The sequence below is a fragment of the Carlito syrichta genome, unplaced genomic scaffold (assembly GCF_000164805.1).
Source record: "Carlito syrichta isolate Samal-C Ts95f unplaced genomic scaffold, Tarsius_syrichta-2.0.1 Scaffold304483, whole genome shotgun sequence".
Lineage (NCBI taxonomy): Eukaryota > Metazoa > Chordata > Mammalia > Primates > Tarsiidae > Carlito > Carlito syrichta.
The window spans coordinates 283,343-299,171 of NW_007248579.1; the positions used below are offsets into that span (position 1 = coordinate 283,343).

Sequence of the window (15,829 nt, forward strand, 5' to 3'; positions counted from 1 at the left end):
GCCTAGGTGGGTCTCAAACCCGCGGGCTCAGGCAATCCACTCACCTCAGCCTCCCAAGGTACAGGATTACAGGCTGAGCCACCGAGCCCGGCTTGTAGTCACTGTTCGTCTGTCCACAATAGAGTGCAAGTTTCACGGAGGTAGTAAGTGACCTCCTCTGTCTCGTGCATGGCTGTGTCCTCCCTGTGCCTAGAAGAGTGGCTGGCACACAGTAGACATGCCATACATGTGCATTTGGTGAACTAATGAATGGAAACGAGGATTGATTCATTCATGACTTTGGCAAACACACGCCGTGCTCAGCCTTAAGGTACACCGCTGACTCAGGTGCAGCTCTGCGTTGGAAGCGAGGAAGTGTGATGGTCTGGGAGGCAGGGGATTTGGGTTCAAGTGCTTTCTCTTCTACTCCTGACTTATGTGGCCTTGGAAAGCCACTTCACCCCCAACCTCAGTCTTCCATCCATACAATGGGCACAATAAACCCCGCCCATGAAATAATCACGAGGACTGCACGAGAAAATGTGTGCTGGGTTCAGCGCCACGCCGGGCCCCAGCATGACACAGCAGAGGCTCTTTCCCCTTGGCGGGGGAATCCAGCTGGTCCGCGTGGGCATGTGGCTTGCCGTGGAAGGGCGGCAGGAGTGTGCAAGTTTCTTCTTCGGGTGCTAGCGCCCCTGGGGGAGATAAAAGCGGTGACCAGAAGGCACGGGGAGGTGGCAGATCTCCAGGGTGACATCAGGGGAGGTGGGAGATGAGGGCGAGACGGCATGGATGGGCCTTGGTGAGCAGGTAGTCCTCGGATGTGTGGTGTTTGGTTGGCAGAGTGCAGTGTGGCTGGGACACCACTGGCCAGCGGAGGGGCACATGCAGGGAACAGTAAGGAAGTTCCCTTGTCTGGTCCATCGAGAGTGTGAAAGGGTGAGAAACAGGGGGAGGAGCACTCTGAAAGAGGGTGGGGAGAGCCGGGGCACCTGAGGCCTTGCTGAGGAGATGGAAACACACCCAGGCTCCTGAGTGGCTGGATTTCACAGAAGAAGCAGGTGATTTATCAGGGGGTGCCGGGCACCGGGAAGCATGTTGGCTGGAGCAGAAAGTATTCAAAGAGAATGTAAAGCCATGAGAGAGCACGTGAAGTTGGGGGGAAGACATGAAATCCCTGGAGGGGATATAAGGGCACGAAAGGGGCTGCGGAGTCATGGGAGAAAATGTGGCTTCTTGGGAGGCAGTGTGGAGTCAGGAGGGAGGATGGGGCTCCATGGGAAGGATCTGGATCCAGAAGGATGTGGAGCCGTGGGAGTGGGTGTGGAGTCTTAGCAGAGCATGTGGCATCTTGGGAGAGGGCCTGGAGTCGCGGGCCCTGGCGTGAAGTCGCGGAGGCCTTGCCCCTTGCCGTGAGCGTGCCCAAGGAGAGCGAGGGTCCCAAGGGCTTTGGTCTTAGGTGACAGCACTCGCTCTCAGCAGAGCCACCCCTTGGCCTCCTGTCCTTGAGGCTGTTTGCTTCTGAGAGCAGAGGCGTCTGAGTTGGAAACACGGCAGGAGGGTCAGGGAGGCCACAAGGTTTGCCGAGACTCAGCTCAGCCGCCTGAAAGAGAATGCTCTTATTTTCCAGTGGGGTGTCCTTGAGGTCCTTAGGGACTCCCAGCCAGCGGGAGGTGATCAAGATGACATGAAAAAGCCTGTTTAATGGTGGTTTGCAGCCATGGAAGGCTTTTTTATTTGCCTGCCCCACGAAGCTGGATTTTTTAAATTTGTGGCCCAAAGCATACAAAGTGTCCCCTCTTCACCACTTTAAGTGTGCAGCTCAGTCTTGTGGAGTGTGCCCACATTGTTGAGTGCTGGGTCTTCGGGTTTGTTTGACCTTGCATGACTGAAACTTTGTACCTATTAAACGACAACTCCCTGTCCGCCCACCCCCGCTCAGCCCTTGGTAGCCACCATTGCACTTGCTGTCTCTCTGGCTTTGAGTACTCTAGGACACAGGTCCCCACCCTCCTGGTATCAGTCTGTGGCTTGCTAGGAACTGGGCCGCCCAGCAGGAGGTGAGCGTTGGGTGAGCAAACGAAGCTTCATCTGTGTTGCAGCCACCCCCGGTGCTCGCCTCACCCACCGCCCAAGCGCTGCCCCTGTCAGATGGGACAGCCTGAGGTGCTCGCGGGAGTGCAGAGCCGACTGTGAGCTGCGCGTGTGAGGGGTCCGGGCTGCGGCTCTTTGTGGAAACCTCACGCTTGCTGACCTCTCCTCCTCCTTGGGAAATCAGCTTCCGCAAGGCCAGTCCCTGGGGTCAAAAAGTCTGGGGACCGCTGCTCTAGAAAACGCACACACATGGCGTCCTACAGTGCTTGTTCTTTTGTGTCTGGCTCACTCATTGTAACACAAAGTCCTAGAACATCGTGTCACAGCAGTAGGCAGGATTTCCTTCATTCTGAAGGCTGAGTGGTATTGCGTTGTGCGTGTGAACCCCCTTTGGAGGGTGGGGTGTCCCGGGGTCTGAGGTCTCCCTTGGGCTGATCCGGGCTCCACACATGGCCTCACAGCCCTTTGGTAAAGACCTCTCTGTTCCCACTTTTGACAAGTTGGGAAAGTTTATCTTTGGACATCTGGTGCCTCCCCTAGCCTGAGAGGTCCCACTCCTTGGCCAGCCTGGAAACACAGTCGTCAAAAAAGTGTTAGATTGATTTTTGTGTTAATGGTGACATCCTCCTTCAAATAAGAGACTCCCCCTGCTCTCCCCCTCCTCTCCCTTGCTCAGACAAATCCTGGAGTCTGGAATTTGGGTTTAGGCACCGCAGTCCAAGAGGGAGGCTTGGGGAAAAAGTACATCCTGAAGGAAAGAGTGGCTGGTTAGAAACCCAAGCCTTATCTCAGAAATTTTGAAGAAGGGTCTGTCACCATGGCTCATGTCTATAATCCCAACACTTTAGGAGGCTGAGGCAGGAGGGTCACTTGAGCCTAGGAGTTCAAAACCAGCCTGGGCAACATAGCAAGACCTCATCTCTACCAAAAAAAAAAAAAAATCAAAAGATTAGCCGAGCATGGTGACATGCACCTGTGGTCCCAGCTACTTAAGAGGCTGAGGCAAAAGTGTTGCCTGAGCCCAGGAGGTCAAGGCGGCAGTGAGCCATGAGCCGGCCACTGCACTCCAGCCTGGGCAGCACAGTGAGACTCTGACTCAAAAAAAGAGGCAGTTTAATATGTACTCCCTGGGTAACCTCTTCCATCCTCACCACTCCAGTTACCATTTGTCTGGGAATAACGCTCATGTCCAGACCTCAAGGTGATCAGTCAGAGTAGGCTAGGTTCTGCCGTGTAACAAACAGCCCTGAAATGTCAGTGGACCAACACAACAAAAACTTTTACCTTACTTATACTACATGTCCAATGCAGGGTGTCAGGGGACTTTCCTTCACACGATCCCTTGGGGTCCCTATGTGACGGAGGCTTTCCCTCCATGTGTGCCTTTTGGTCATCCTGTAGCAAAGAACAGATGGGAGTGATCATGCCTGGCCCTTCAAGACCTCTCCCAGCCCAGGGATTGTATACCCATCACCCAGGGACCTAAGAAGTCAGAGTCCTCCAGCGTCTGGTGCTGTGGGCCCCGAGGTGTGGGTTTCAAAACACGGGGCAGAAATGGCAGGTACTGGGGCTGCCCCATCGTGAATTAGCGCCACTTTGCCAAGGCATCCAGCCATCAGCTCTGCCCCTTTCTCTCTTGCTTCCACATGTACTGGCTTGTTGACTAAACGAGGTAGTGCTACATCTTTTCCCTTTAATACTCTAGCTATCTGCGTTTTTCAAAATCTGCTGTCGGCCGGGTGTGGTGGCTTATATCTGTAATCCCGGTGCTTTGGGAGGCCGAGGCGGGAGGATCACTTGCGTCCAGGAGTTCAAGGCTGCAGGGAGCTATGATCACGCCACTCCAGCCTGGGCGACAGAGCGAGACCCTGTCTCTAAAAGTAAACAAATGCATAAAATTAAAATCGGCATCAAAGCCCAGTGCACTCAACTTCAGAGATGAAGAGGCCAACACGAACACAGCTGGAAACATGTCCGGTGTCCTGGGCTCCATCCACGTTCAGCCTGGTGCCCTGCGCTGTCTGCACCTCTGTTCTCAGCCCTGAGACATCACGAATTCTGTGTTGATTGGTGGCCTGGGGTCCCCTTAGATCCCTGATAATCAAAGGCAGATGCTACTCTCGAATTCCATTACACCTGGCAGGAGGTGCTGGGTGGGCGTTCCAGAAAGGGCTGAGCAGGACGTCACTGAGCTTGTTCTCCCTTCAGTTTCTTCGTGCAAGATGTTCTCCTGAGCCCTGAGCCTTCCGTTTCTCCGGGGATCCTGGGAGTCCTAGGATGAGGGACATGGAAGACCTTACAGGTCTCGTCCCATCTTCCTGGTGATGCAGTTCAGTCCCTGGAGTCACGCAGCCTGTGGGGACAGGGTAGAGATACACATGCGGAGTTCCCGAGTTCCAGGCCCATGCTGCACCACTGCACGGCAGGAGGCTGGGGTCGGGGGACCGCCTGAGCCCGGGAGTTTGGGGTTGCAGTGAGCCGTGATCGTGCCACCGCACTCCGGCCTGGGCGGCAGAGGGGGCCCCCGACTCGGGGGCTGCCTTCAGTGGCGTGAAACGCTGACACTTCCTTTCCTGCGTGGAGAGTCGAGAAGCAGAACGGGGCGGCTTCCATGCAGCCCGCCATCTGCTGGTCCCTCAGCGGCCTCACCCCCAGCAGAGCTCCTCCTGCCCTCCAAACCCACGCCCGTGATGTAAAACCGCCCTCTCCCTGCCCCATTTGGGCCGGCGGCCTGAGGCCTCATCTTCTGGGGGCGGTGAGCACAGTGGGTGAAGGTGGGGCTCAAGGAAGAGACTCCTGTCCACGTGGCGTCTCTCTGGATTTCGGCCAGCCTGAATGGTCCCCAGGCACCAGGGCAGGGGTGGGGCAGGGGCGCACACTGGGTGAAGTGGCTGCGTTCTCGGATCCCGTGAGGGGCCAGAGGGGAGCCGTCCAGGCCCGGGCCAGACAGCCCCAGACAGCAGCAGCGGGATTGGGAGGTCCTTCCCGAGGTCCTTCTCGAGTGCCAACCTGGAGCCGGCCGTGTTTACACTCTCTTTGAAAGCACAGCCCTAGGGGTGATCCTCACAATAGCTTGCAAAGTCGGCAAAGCTATGCGCATTTTGCAGAATGGTAAACTGAGGCACAGAGGAGCTTGCCAGATAAAATGCAGAATGGCCAGTTAAGCCTGAATTTCAGATAAGCAATGAGTCATGTTTTTGTGTAAGCCTAAAGTTCAAAGTTAACTGGGGTTCTGAATTGTATTGGCTAAGTCTGGCAACCCTGGTACAGAGAGGCAGGAGACTTGCTCAAGGCTGCACAGCTGTCAGTGGCCGAGCTATGACAGAAACTTGGACTGCCTGACCCAGTGGTGCGTCCTGAAGGGCCGGCCTCAGCAGCCTCGGGTCCCTGGCCCCACCCCAGCCCCACCTCCCTGTCCACTGTGTGGGCCTCGCCTCCGCGCTGGGACCCGGCTTGACCCTCCCCTCCCTCAGCGGCCCGGCCGTCGGCCAGGCCGGGCCCTCAGTCGCACGCGCTGCACCCTCCAGAGCATCATTGGCTCGTCCGTTGAAACCGTTTGGGTGACACACGCACGGAGCACGTGCTGTGACCACCCTCTCTAAGCGGCTCGGGCTGACGGAACCCCACCAAGAGGCTGGCACGGTCCCCGTGAGTCCGCCCCTCTGGACACTTCCATCCAGTGTGATCCTGGCTGCGGCCACACAGCTGTGTCCTGTGGGGCATCTGGGTGGTCGTCCAGTGTCAGTGCTCTGCCCCGGGCGAGTGCTGGTGGGGTGGCTCCCAGGCTGGCAGGAAGGAGGCCGGTGGAGGGGGTGGACGGGGGAGCCTGGTGCCCACGGAGGCGTCTCAGGCCCAGCCTGCGCCTGCTCCCGCGCGAGCCCCTCCTGGAGGACACACATGCTCTCCTCCCACTCACAGGTACTACTTCCCGTGCCAGCGCTGGCTGGCGGTGGAGGAGGACGACGGACAGCTGTCCCGAGAGCTGCTGCCGGTGGACGAGTCTTACGTGCTGCCACCGAGCGAGGATGAGGGCGGGGCAGGCGGGGACAGCAACCCCCTCGACAACCTGGCCCTGGAGCAGAAAGGTCCCCACAAAGAGCTGTTCTTCCCCGCCCGCGTCTCCACCTTCCCTCCCCGCCATGGGCTCTGGGCGCCTCCTCCTCTGACAGCCCTACTGTCTTCTTCTTCTCCTCTAGGCAGAGCAGGAGCCATGCGCCCATGGGTCTGGGTACGGGTGGTATGAGCAGGTGGATAGGGCGAGGTCATCGTCGGGGTGGAACAGACTGGCATGGAGTGGGATGGGATGGATGCGGTGGAGTGGAGTGGCACTCACTGGAGGGACTGGAGTGGAGGGGGTGGCATGGAGTGGAGGGGATGGGATGAGGTGGCTGCAGCCACTTCTGTCTGGGCTCTGGCCCCTTCTTCAGGCGCGGGATAGAATCTCAGTGCACGTCGTCAAGGGAAGGGATGCCCAGGAGCCTTCTGGAGTCTGTGATGCTTTGCTCCCTCCCCCGAGACTCGCACCCCTAAAACGGCTCCCGGCCTGGAGCCGTCAGACTGGGCTCCTGGCTGTGACCTTCGCAGTCGCCCCGATCCCCTAGCCCCTGGTAGACCCCACTGATGGAAGGCTTCCTGTGTGACCTGAGGCCAGGGAGACTCTGGAGGTTTCCAGGCTTGCAGGACTGCCGAATGACACATGCTTCAAGCACGGTGGCTGCAGAAGTGGTCCACAGGGCCATAGAAGCACGCGTGTTACCGGTCACGAGGCATGTGGGTGTGGGACTGGAGGGGCCAGGGAAGAGGTGGAGTGGTGGAGCCAGAAGGGGTGAATCAAGGAAGGCTTCCGGGAGGAAGCGGCTGCCCTCCCTCCTCCCGTCACGAGAGGAGGAATCTGTAGCCCTCTGCTCTCCGCTCTGCTCCCGGCAGATAAGTCCACCACATTCTCCGTGACCATAAAGACGGGGGACAAGAAGAATGCAGGCACCGATGCCAATGTCTTCATCACGCTCTTTGGCACGCAGGACAACACCGGTGAGAAGGCAGGGTGGGTCCGGGTCCCCGGTCCTCCAGGGAGGCAGGGAGGCTCTGCAGGGGTTTCTGGGGACATCCTGGCCGTGACTGTGTCCCTCGGCAGGGTGTAGGCAACTCTCCTCCAGGAGGGAGCGCCTTCTCCCCAGACGATCTCTGCTTGGTGCTGCTCTCTCCTTCCGTCCTTGAGGCAGGGGCAGCCCTTTCCTCCAAGGCGGCTGGACCCGGTTCCAGCGAGGGGCAGCCAGGGCACCAGGTGCCCTCGGCAGGAGGCACTCTGGGCACCTGGCCGCTGTGGAGCGTTTGCCCGGGTGCTGGGAGAAAGTGTCAGGCTCAGCTGCTCACCCACACCACCACCCAGCCCCTCCGTCGGAGTTTAGAGAGGAGTCTGCCCCAGGCAGTCGTCACAGGCTGGCTCCAAATCCTGTGGGTCCAACATGACTGAAGTCTTAATGTAGCTAGCCCTGGTCACGGCTGCTTGTATTCTAACACATGGCATGAGAGCACAGAGGCTGGGGCTTGGCCAGTTGCCTCAGACTTCCACTCCACCACTTGTTAACTGTGTGACCTTGGGCAAGTTGCTTAACCTCTCTGTGCCTGAGTTTCCCCCACTTGCAAAATGGGATGAAAACGAGTACGTGGCCTCACAAAGTTGTGGATTTAGTGAGGTTGAATATGCAGAGCATGGGGGACAAAGGGGCACTCCATGGACATTAATTGCTGTGGTGATTTTCAGGTTCAATAAAGCACATAATGTCTGATGAGATGACTGGGTCACAGCTCATGAGCGTGTGTGGCTGTGCCCGTCCTGAGGCCACGGTCACGTCGACGGTTCTGACACTTACAGAGGGTTTTCCGGGTGTTGGACACATGCTTGGACCCAAACAGTCACCTCTTCAAATGCTCACAGCAGTTCTACATGGAGGACACTAAGACCTCCCTTTCTGACCCTTGAGGAGCCCAGGCCTCAGGGGCACTGAGTAGTTTTCCCAAGGTCCTCCTGACAGTGAGCGGCAGAGCCGAGCGTGGCACCAGGCCTGTCCTTCAGTGCACTGGCCAGTCCGTGTGAGTCTGGGAACACTGGAAGACTTCCCAGGCGCGGTGGGCCCAGCAGCACTGGGACACAGGGGACACGGGGACTGAGAGGCCACACAGGAGTGCTGGGGGGGGAGGACACGGCAGTGATTCTGAGACCACCTCTCAGAAGACACCCCAGCCCGGGGCCCAGGACAGGCCACCCCTTCGAGAGGCCAGGGGAGGTGCTCTCTGTCATCCAAGGAAAAGTCACCAGAGAATTCTCACGCGTCCCATCCCCAGTTGGAGCCCCCAGCTTCCCCAGGGAGCAGGGGAGGGTGGCCTTGTCACTGGCTCTCTACACATGTAGAGAACTGTGAAGGATATGGTTTAGCTGTCAACTGTAAATTAAAATGTGCACCCCAGGCCGGGCGCGGTGGCTCATGCCTGTCATTCCAGGACTTTGGGAGGCCAAGGTGGGAGGGTCACTCGAGCCCAGGAGTTCGAGACCAGCCTGAGCCACGCAGCAAGACCTTGTGTCTATTAAAAAAACAAAACAGGGCATCCCTCAAGGGGTCACTGTAGAGCTCAAGAAAAGGACACACCCAACATTTTTTAAAAGCCAGTGAAGCTGAGGTCCCCCCGGGTGACAGTCACACAGTCTACACTGGATGGAAGTCTGCGGTGTGGCCACTTGGAAGGGGGACTTGGAGGTAGCTCCGACTCGGTGCGGAAGGTCTCGGGGCAGCCCCTCACGCTGGGGTCGTCTGGCTGGCAGGAGTGACCCTCCTGAAGTCCTCCAAGACCAACAGCGACAAGTTCGAGAGGGGCAGCATCGAAGTCTTCACGGTGGAGACGCTGGACTTGGGGGACCTGTGGAAAGTCCGCATCGGCCACGACAACACAGGTCTGGCTTCCTTCCCTCTGGGCCCCGGCTGAGGCCACGAGGACTGTGGGCAGGGCCCTGCGGGCGCTGGGGGAAACTCAGACATCTGAAGGCTTCTGCCTTCCGTGGGATGGGATGCAGTGTCCCCGCTTTAGCTCCCTGAGATGCTGGTCCAGCCAGTCTGGCTGGACCTGGACACGGTGCTTCTAAAGCCCTTCCCCATCCCCCACAGTATGGCCAGATTTGAAAACCCCAAGGTAGGCCCGGTGGGGCGGCTCACGCCTGGAATCCCCGCACTTTGGGGGGCCAGGGCGGGAGGATGACTTAAGCCCAGGAGTGCTCAAGACAAACCTGGGCCCCGTGGTGAGACCTCATCTCTACAGAAATACTAAAACTAGCCAGGTGTGGTGGCGTGCGTCTGTAGTCCCTGCTACTTGGGAGACTGAGGCAGGCGAGTCGCCTGAGCCGTGACCGCGCCATGGCATTCCAGCCTGGGCGACAGAGTGGGATCCCAACTCAAAAAACGAAATGGAAGCCCTGCTCCGGCTCAGTGGCTGCCTAGTGTGCATCAGAGTCACTCCGGGGCGTCACCAGGGCTTTCCGGTCCCGTCCCAGAACCTTTGCCTCAGTGTGTCACCCCTGCCCCTGGGTGCCGTCGCAAGCCGGGCAAGCATGGGTTCTTTTAGACCCTGGGCGTGGGGTCCCTGTTTGAAGCCCCTCCCCTGGGACAGCACCCTTGCTCCCCCAACCCTCCAGTCGGCCCCTGCCCACGCTCCCTCCCTCTTGCCAATCTCGGCCAGGGCGCCATCCAGCCTCCGCGGGGCGCTCCCTTGGACAGAAGGGACCGCACCCTGACAGGTGGGAGGGGAGGCCCCCATGGGAATCCACCCCTCACGCCCCGGGGGCTCTGTCTCCTCTTTCCCCAGGCAAGGCCCCGGGGTGGTTCGTGGACTGGGTGGAGGTGGACGCCCCCTCTCTGGGGAAGTGCATGGTGTTCCCCTGCGGCCGCTGGCTGGCCCGGAACGAGGACGACGGCGCCCTGGTGCGGGACCTCTTCCACGCGGAGCTCCAGACGCGACTGTACACGCCATGTAGGCACCGCTCAGGAAAGCCGGCCCTGCCCGGTCCTTCCCCTCACACCGACTCGGGCAGGCCCCTTGGGGACTTGGGGCTCTTGTGGCTTCCTGAATTCCTTGGGTGCTGTGGGGCTGAGGGCAGAGCCCGGACCCAGGGGAGGGGAGAGTGGATCCATCCCAACCGTGCCCGAGGCCAGCTGGCGCCGACGTGTAGCAAGCCTGGCCGCTCCGGGCTTGCTTCCCCATCTGCGGGCTGGAGATGCCCGCAGGATGGCGGCAACAGCCAAAAGGAAGGAAGCCAGAGGTCCAGTAAGGGTTCTCACTCCAGGCGCCCACATGCTGAGTAGAGCATCCTGCGAGGCCGTCTCGGGGTTGGTGATGGCCGCCCGCCCCCGCGGCTGAAGGAGCCCTCACTTGGGGTGGCAGGAAACAGGCCGAAGAAGGGAGACATGACTGAAACAAGTTTCCAGCCAAAGGAGAGGGGGAGGGGAGCGACTCGGTGGACCCTACACCCCCTGCCCCTGCCCTCCCTGAAGAAGGCATGAATGTTTATGTTGGGGGAAGTATGTGCTGTGTGCGGGAGGCGGAGGTGTCAAACTGAGGCCCACCAAGCCATCAAAATCTGGCTGAATCTGGCAAAGTCTGAGCCAATTGCAGAGCATAAAGTTTTTTTTTCTAACTAAATAATAACTATACCAAAAGGTCTGTCCCAAACAACTAAAACTGCATGAATCGGTGCTGAACAATGTTTTTTTTTTGTTTTTTTTTTTTACCTAAAGCCATAAACTGGAAATGAGCAGGTCGTGAACATGTCCTCTGGTACAAAGCCTGAAAGGTGCTGTTTTTCTGGCCTGGCGAGCACAGGGCTGCCGGCAGGGCCGGGAGGGACCCTGGCACGGAAGTGCCCAATGCCTCCTCTTTGCCCTAGGACGTGCCTATGCCTGTGGGGAGGAGGGGACGAAGAGAAAGAGAGACAGAGAAAGAGAGACAGAGAGTGGCTCGTGCTTGCAACCCCGCCAGTTTGGGAGGCTGAGACGGGAGGTTTGCTTGTGCCCAGGAGTTAGAGACCAGCCTGAGCAGCAAAGCGAGACCCTCCTCTCCTAAGAAAAAAGAGAAAGAAAGAAAGAAAGATTAGCCAGGGGAGGCAGTGCATGCCTGTAGACCCAGCCACTCAGGAGGGTGAGGCGGGAGGATTGCCTGAGCCCGGGAGGTCAAGGCTGCAGGGAGGTGCAGTGGTGCCATTTCTCTCCAGCCTGGGCGACCGAGGGAGACCCCCAACTCAGAGAAAAAAAGAAAAAGAAAAGTAATCTCCTCCTCTGGAGAAGGCCAGGGCCACTGGAGAGGGGAGCATCTGCTGTGATTCCATTCGCGGGTCAAGGTCGCAGGACAGCATAGATTCCACAGGAACTGCTTCTGGGGGTTTTCAATCTTTTTGTTTGTTTGTTGCTGTGACCTAGAGATAGTATAATGCACTTCCATACATATACAACACATAAGAGTGTCACAAAAATTGTGCCCTCGCTATGTGTGACGTACAGTGATACTTTCTACTTGATTTTATTCCATTCCATTTTTTGTTGTTGTTGTTGAGTCAGAGTCTCACTCTGTCGCCCAGGCTGGAGTGCAGTGACACGATCATGGCCCACGGCAGCCTCAACCTGCTGGGCTCAGACAATCCTCCTGCTTCAGCCTCCCGAGTAGATGGGACCACAGGTGTGCACCACCACGCCGGCTAATTTTTCGATTTATTGTTGGGACGAGGTTTCGCCAAGTTACCCGGGCTGTCTCGAATCCCTGGGCTCAGGCTTGGCCTCGCAGAGTGCGGGAATGACAGGCGTGAGCCTCTGTGCCCCGCCAACGCATCTGTTTTTAAAAACTCCGGGGGCAACCCACGGAAGTCCTTTCACCACCGGCTAGGGAACTGGCCAGCAGCAAGCAGCACTTGCCCCAGACCCCAGCCTCAAACTGCAGTGTCAAGTGTGCGTCGAGCCCTCAGGTCCTAGACCCACCCGGCAAGGAATGAGGATAGGCCTGGGACTCTGCGTTTCTAACAGGCACCAACAGGGGCCTGAAGCCAAGGGTCTTCCGCCCGCGTGTGGAGACGTGGGGCTGTCTCCTCGTGCTGGCGCTCATCCCCAGGGAGCCACTTGCTGCCCGGTGCATCAACTCTCTTTCAAGGACAGACGGCCCCTGGTGGGGCCCAGCCGCCCCCAGTGCTGCCGTCCCTCCCACGGCGGCCTGTGCAGCGTGAGGGGCCGGCACGAGGGCTGGGTGCGGTCTGGGCGGGCTGGGTGCGGTCTGGGCGGGCTGGGGCGGGCAGGCCAGCTCAGAGCTGCAGGGCCGGTGTGGAGGGAGCCAGCAGTCGCACTTGATCGTGAATGCCCCTGCCGCAGAGTGTTTCCGGGGAAGCCTGTGCCGAGGGAGCTTTGAGGCGGTGGACACTGAGGCTTGTGGGTAACTCGCCCAGGTCACGCCATGGTGAGGACAGAGCGGGTCCGGCCCAGGCTGGTCTCCTCAGAGGCTCATGCCATCGACCGGGCGGCCGCCGGAGCCCTGGACGCAGAATGCCTGCAGGCCCTGGTCTGAGGGGCCTGGCGCTTTCTGTGGGCGCTGGGCAGGATGTCACCAGCCTGCTGGTGTGTCACCAGCCCTGCTGGTGCTCAGCAAGCGCGCGAGGCCCCGGTCCCCAGGGGAGGGTCCAGGCGGGGCGCCCAGGAGGCCCACCCTCACCCACGTTCGTGTTCTGTTCTCCCCACCTCGCTCTGGCGGCCCCCCAGTCGTTCCGTACGAGATCACCCTGTACACCAGCGATGTCTTTGCGGCCGGGACGGATGCCAACGTCTTCATCGTCCTCTACGGCTGCGATGCCGTGTGCACCCAGCAGAAGTACCTGTGCACCAACAAGCGGGAACAGAAGCTGTTCTTCGAGCGGAAGTCCGCCTCCCGCTTCATCGTGGAGGTCGGTGGCTCCCGGGCAAGGATGGGGGGCGGGGCTGCGTCGGGGCAGGACTCAGGACCCCCCAGGAGTTGGGATTGAGGGCGGCCGCCAGGCGCCAGGACTCAGGGAACCTGTGAGCCGAAGTCCGCGGGCCTAGCCAGTGCGTCCGGGACAGGTACCCAGCCACAAGGGGCATGTGGCCTCTGGGCCTGCCGGCTCTGGGCTTCTGCTGATTCTGCCCCGGTGGGTGAGACCCCCCGGGGGCCACGTGGGGACAGGGCCTCCCGTGCAGCCCTCAAGCCACAGGCGACAGCCCACAGAGAAGGGCTGCCTGTGTTTTCCGTGGCTCCGTCAGGCTCCCGCCCCTCAGCCCGCCACATCCTCACGGTACCCACCCTGCGTGCCCTGCTGTGTGCCTCTGATAAGTGGCCCGATCTGTCGTTCATATGTCAAGGGCACGCCAGGCGTGCTGGGCACCACCTCCCCGCAGCCCCCAGCTCCAAGGAGAAACCCCAGGAGGCCCCGGTCCACATGCGTCCTGCGTTGGTCTGTTCTGTGTTGCTATCAAGGAACGCCTGAGGCCAGCGGTTTATAAAGAAAAGAGGGTGATTTGGCTTGCAGTTCTGCACGGCGCCAGCCTCTGCTTCTGGGGAGGCCTCAGAAGATTTCACTCTTGGGGGAAGGAGAAAGGGAAGACCGTGTGTCACATGGCGAGAGTGGGAGCGATGGCGGGGGCTCTTCAAACACCCAAGAACTCACGGAGCAAGAGCTCACCACGAGGGCGCCAAGCCATTCAGAGAGGTTCACCTGGGACCCCGCCACCTCCCAGGCCCCGCCTCCAGCACCGGGATCACATTTCAGCACAAGATTGGAGGGGACAGACACGCACCCCCTTCCACCCCCAGCCCAGCGGCCATGCACTCTGTGGACCCCGTGAGCCAGGGCACCTCCCGGGCCCTCTCCCACTCCCGGGCAGCAGAGGGGAGAGGCTGCAGCCTCACTTCCCCGCCCAGGGACTGGCCTGGCACACACACACCGGCTTCTCTAGGCAGTGGGACAGCCGCGCACACCGCCAGGGTGAAGGCCCCCCGCTGCTGTGGGAGCCTGGAGAGACTTCATCGCCCCCTTTTGCAGATAGGGAGGCATTCGTCCCCTGGTTTGTTCATCCAACCCCACCTGGGTGTCCCCTCCACGGGCCCCCTTGCGGCTGTCGACGGTGGAGGCGATAGGGGGTGCCACACAAATCACAGGCCTGCACCCGTGGGGAGGGCTCCGGCAACTGCATGGTGCACCAGAGGCTGCCGCGAGGGGACATCGCTGTCCTGGGGGCCAAGGGGCTTCCTGAGGAAGCGAGAGGAAGGGACGCTGGGTCTGAGACCTGCGTGGCAGATAAGGGGTGGGGGAGGTGCAAAGCACGTGCAAAGGCCCTGTGGCGAGAAATGTGAAGTGTGCAGGGCTGGCCTTGGTGGGAACCCTGAGAAGAAACGGCTGAGGCGGCTCCTTGGGCTGATGGCTTGAGCATGGCCAGCCTGGCAAGGCAGGGGCGAGGCCCACTGAGATGCACCTTCCGACCCCCAACTCAGCCTCACCCAGAAAGATGTCCGGAACCGAGTGTGGAGTCGAGGCTGACTGCATGTGGGGCAGGACCAGGAGGCATGGGCCGGAGGGTGTCCAGGGGCGGGGTCCGGCCTGGCTGGACGTACCGGGAGAAGGTGGCCCTGACGTCCAGAGGGACCCTCGGAAGCGGGCTTTGCCGAGGTCACCCTCCCCAGACCTCCTGGCGACGCCGGCTGCCTTCCTCTGTCTTCAGCTGGAAGACGTGGGTGAGGTCATCGAGAAGATCCGCATTGGCCACGACAACACGGGCATCAACCCCGGCTGGCACTGCTCCCACGTGGACATCCGCAGGCTGCTCCCGGACAAGGATGTGAGTCTGCGGCATCTGTCCTGCGTCCTCCACCCCTTTCCAGGGCGCATTCGAAGTGTGGTCCCCACGAGAACTGGCTGGCGATGCCAGTCTCGTTTAGGCAGAACTGCAGTGGGAAAATCCACCCGGTTCACTCAGAGCGCAGTGACCGGCGCCACTTCAAGGTAGAGCCTTCTAGATTTGGTCCCGGGGTCAAGGCGGAGGGCCTGGCAGCCATGCCTCTGCTCTCCACCCCGAGGCCATATTCCCAGCGAGTGGCCGCGTGCCCGTCCCACTCCTCAAGGTCAACTCACAGGAGAAAACCCGCCGCGTGCCATTCGGCAACATTCTGAAACCGAGATTTCCAAGCCCAGGGGTGCCTCCCAGCCGCAGGTGTGGGTATGGCTGCCTTGGGAGTAGTTTGAAAATGCTGAGCCCGCCCCGCCACACGGGATCCGAGTCTCTGGAGTGGGGCTCGATGTCTCTTCGCAGGCCACCCTGCAGCCCTGACCTGTGAGAGCCGACCTTGATGGGGCTGTGCGAGTCGCCAAGCGAGGCTGGGGCTGCGGGCTCCCGTGTGGTTTCTGCTCTGCTCGGGGCCGGACCGTGCCCCTGGCCTCCACGGGCGTCGGTGCGCCGATGGACCCGAGGCTGCCGGCCTTCCCACGGGGCTCACCTTCCTCCCTCCTCCCGCCCAGGGGTCCGAGACCTTGACTTTCCCGTGCGACCGATGGCTCGCCACCTCCGAGGACGACAAGAAGACCCTCCGGGAGCTGGTGCCCTATGACATCTTCACGGAGAAGTATATGCGGGATGGGTCCTTGAGGCAGGTCTACAAGGAGGTGGAGGAGCCCCTGGACAGTAAGTGCGGGCTCCCCTCCTCTCGCTGCCAGGGCGCGCCCCAGGCC

At 60.1% G+C, this 15,829-nt stretch overlaps 1 protein-coding gene across 1 annotated transcript in view; it reads left to right on the plus strand.

Annotated features, from left to right (window-relative positions):
- Positions 1 to 15,829, plus strand: part of LOXHD1 (lipoxygenase homology domains 1) — a 170,435-nt gene that overhangs the window by 105,701 nt on the left and 48,905 nt on the right. Inside the window, exons 22-28 of the mRNA XM_021713353.1 lie at positions 5,992 to 6,158; positions 7,000 to 7,104; positions 8,894 to 9,022; positions 9,928 to 10,092; positions 12,855 to 13,036; positions 14,826 to 14,942; positions 15,620 to 15,782. Of these exons, the coding sequence (XP_021569028.1) occupies positions 5,992 to 6,158; positions 7,000 to 7,104; positions 8,894 to 9,022; positions 9,928 to 10,092; positions 12,855 to 13,036; positions 14,826 to 14,942; positions 15,620 to 15,782 (1,028 nt within the window). The remainder of the gene's footprint in view (positions 1 to 5,991; positions 6,159 to 6,999; positions 7,105 to 8,893; positions 9,023 to 9,927; positions 10,093 to 12,854; positions 13,037 to 14,825; positions 14,943 to 15,619; positions 15,783 to 15,829) is intronic.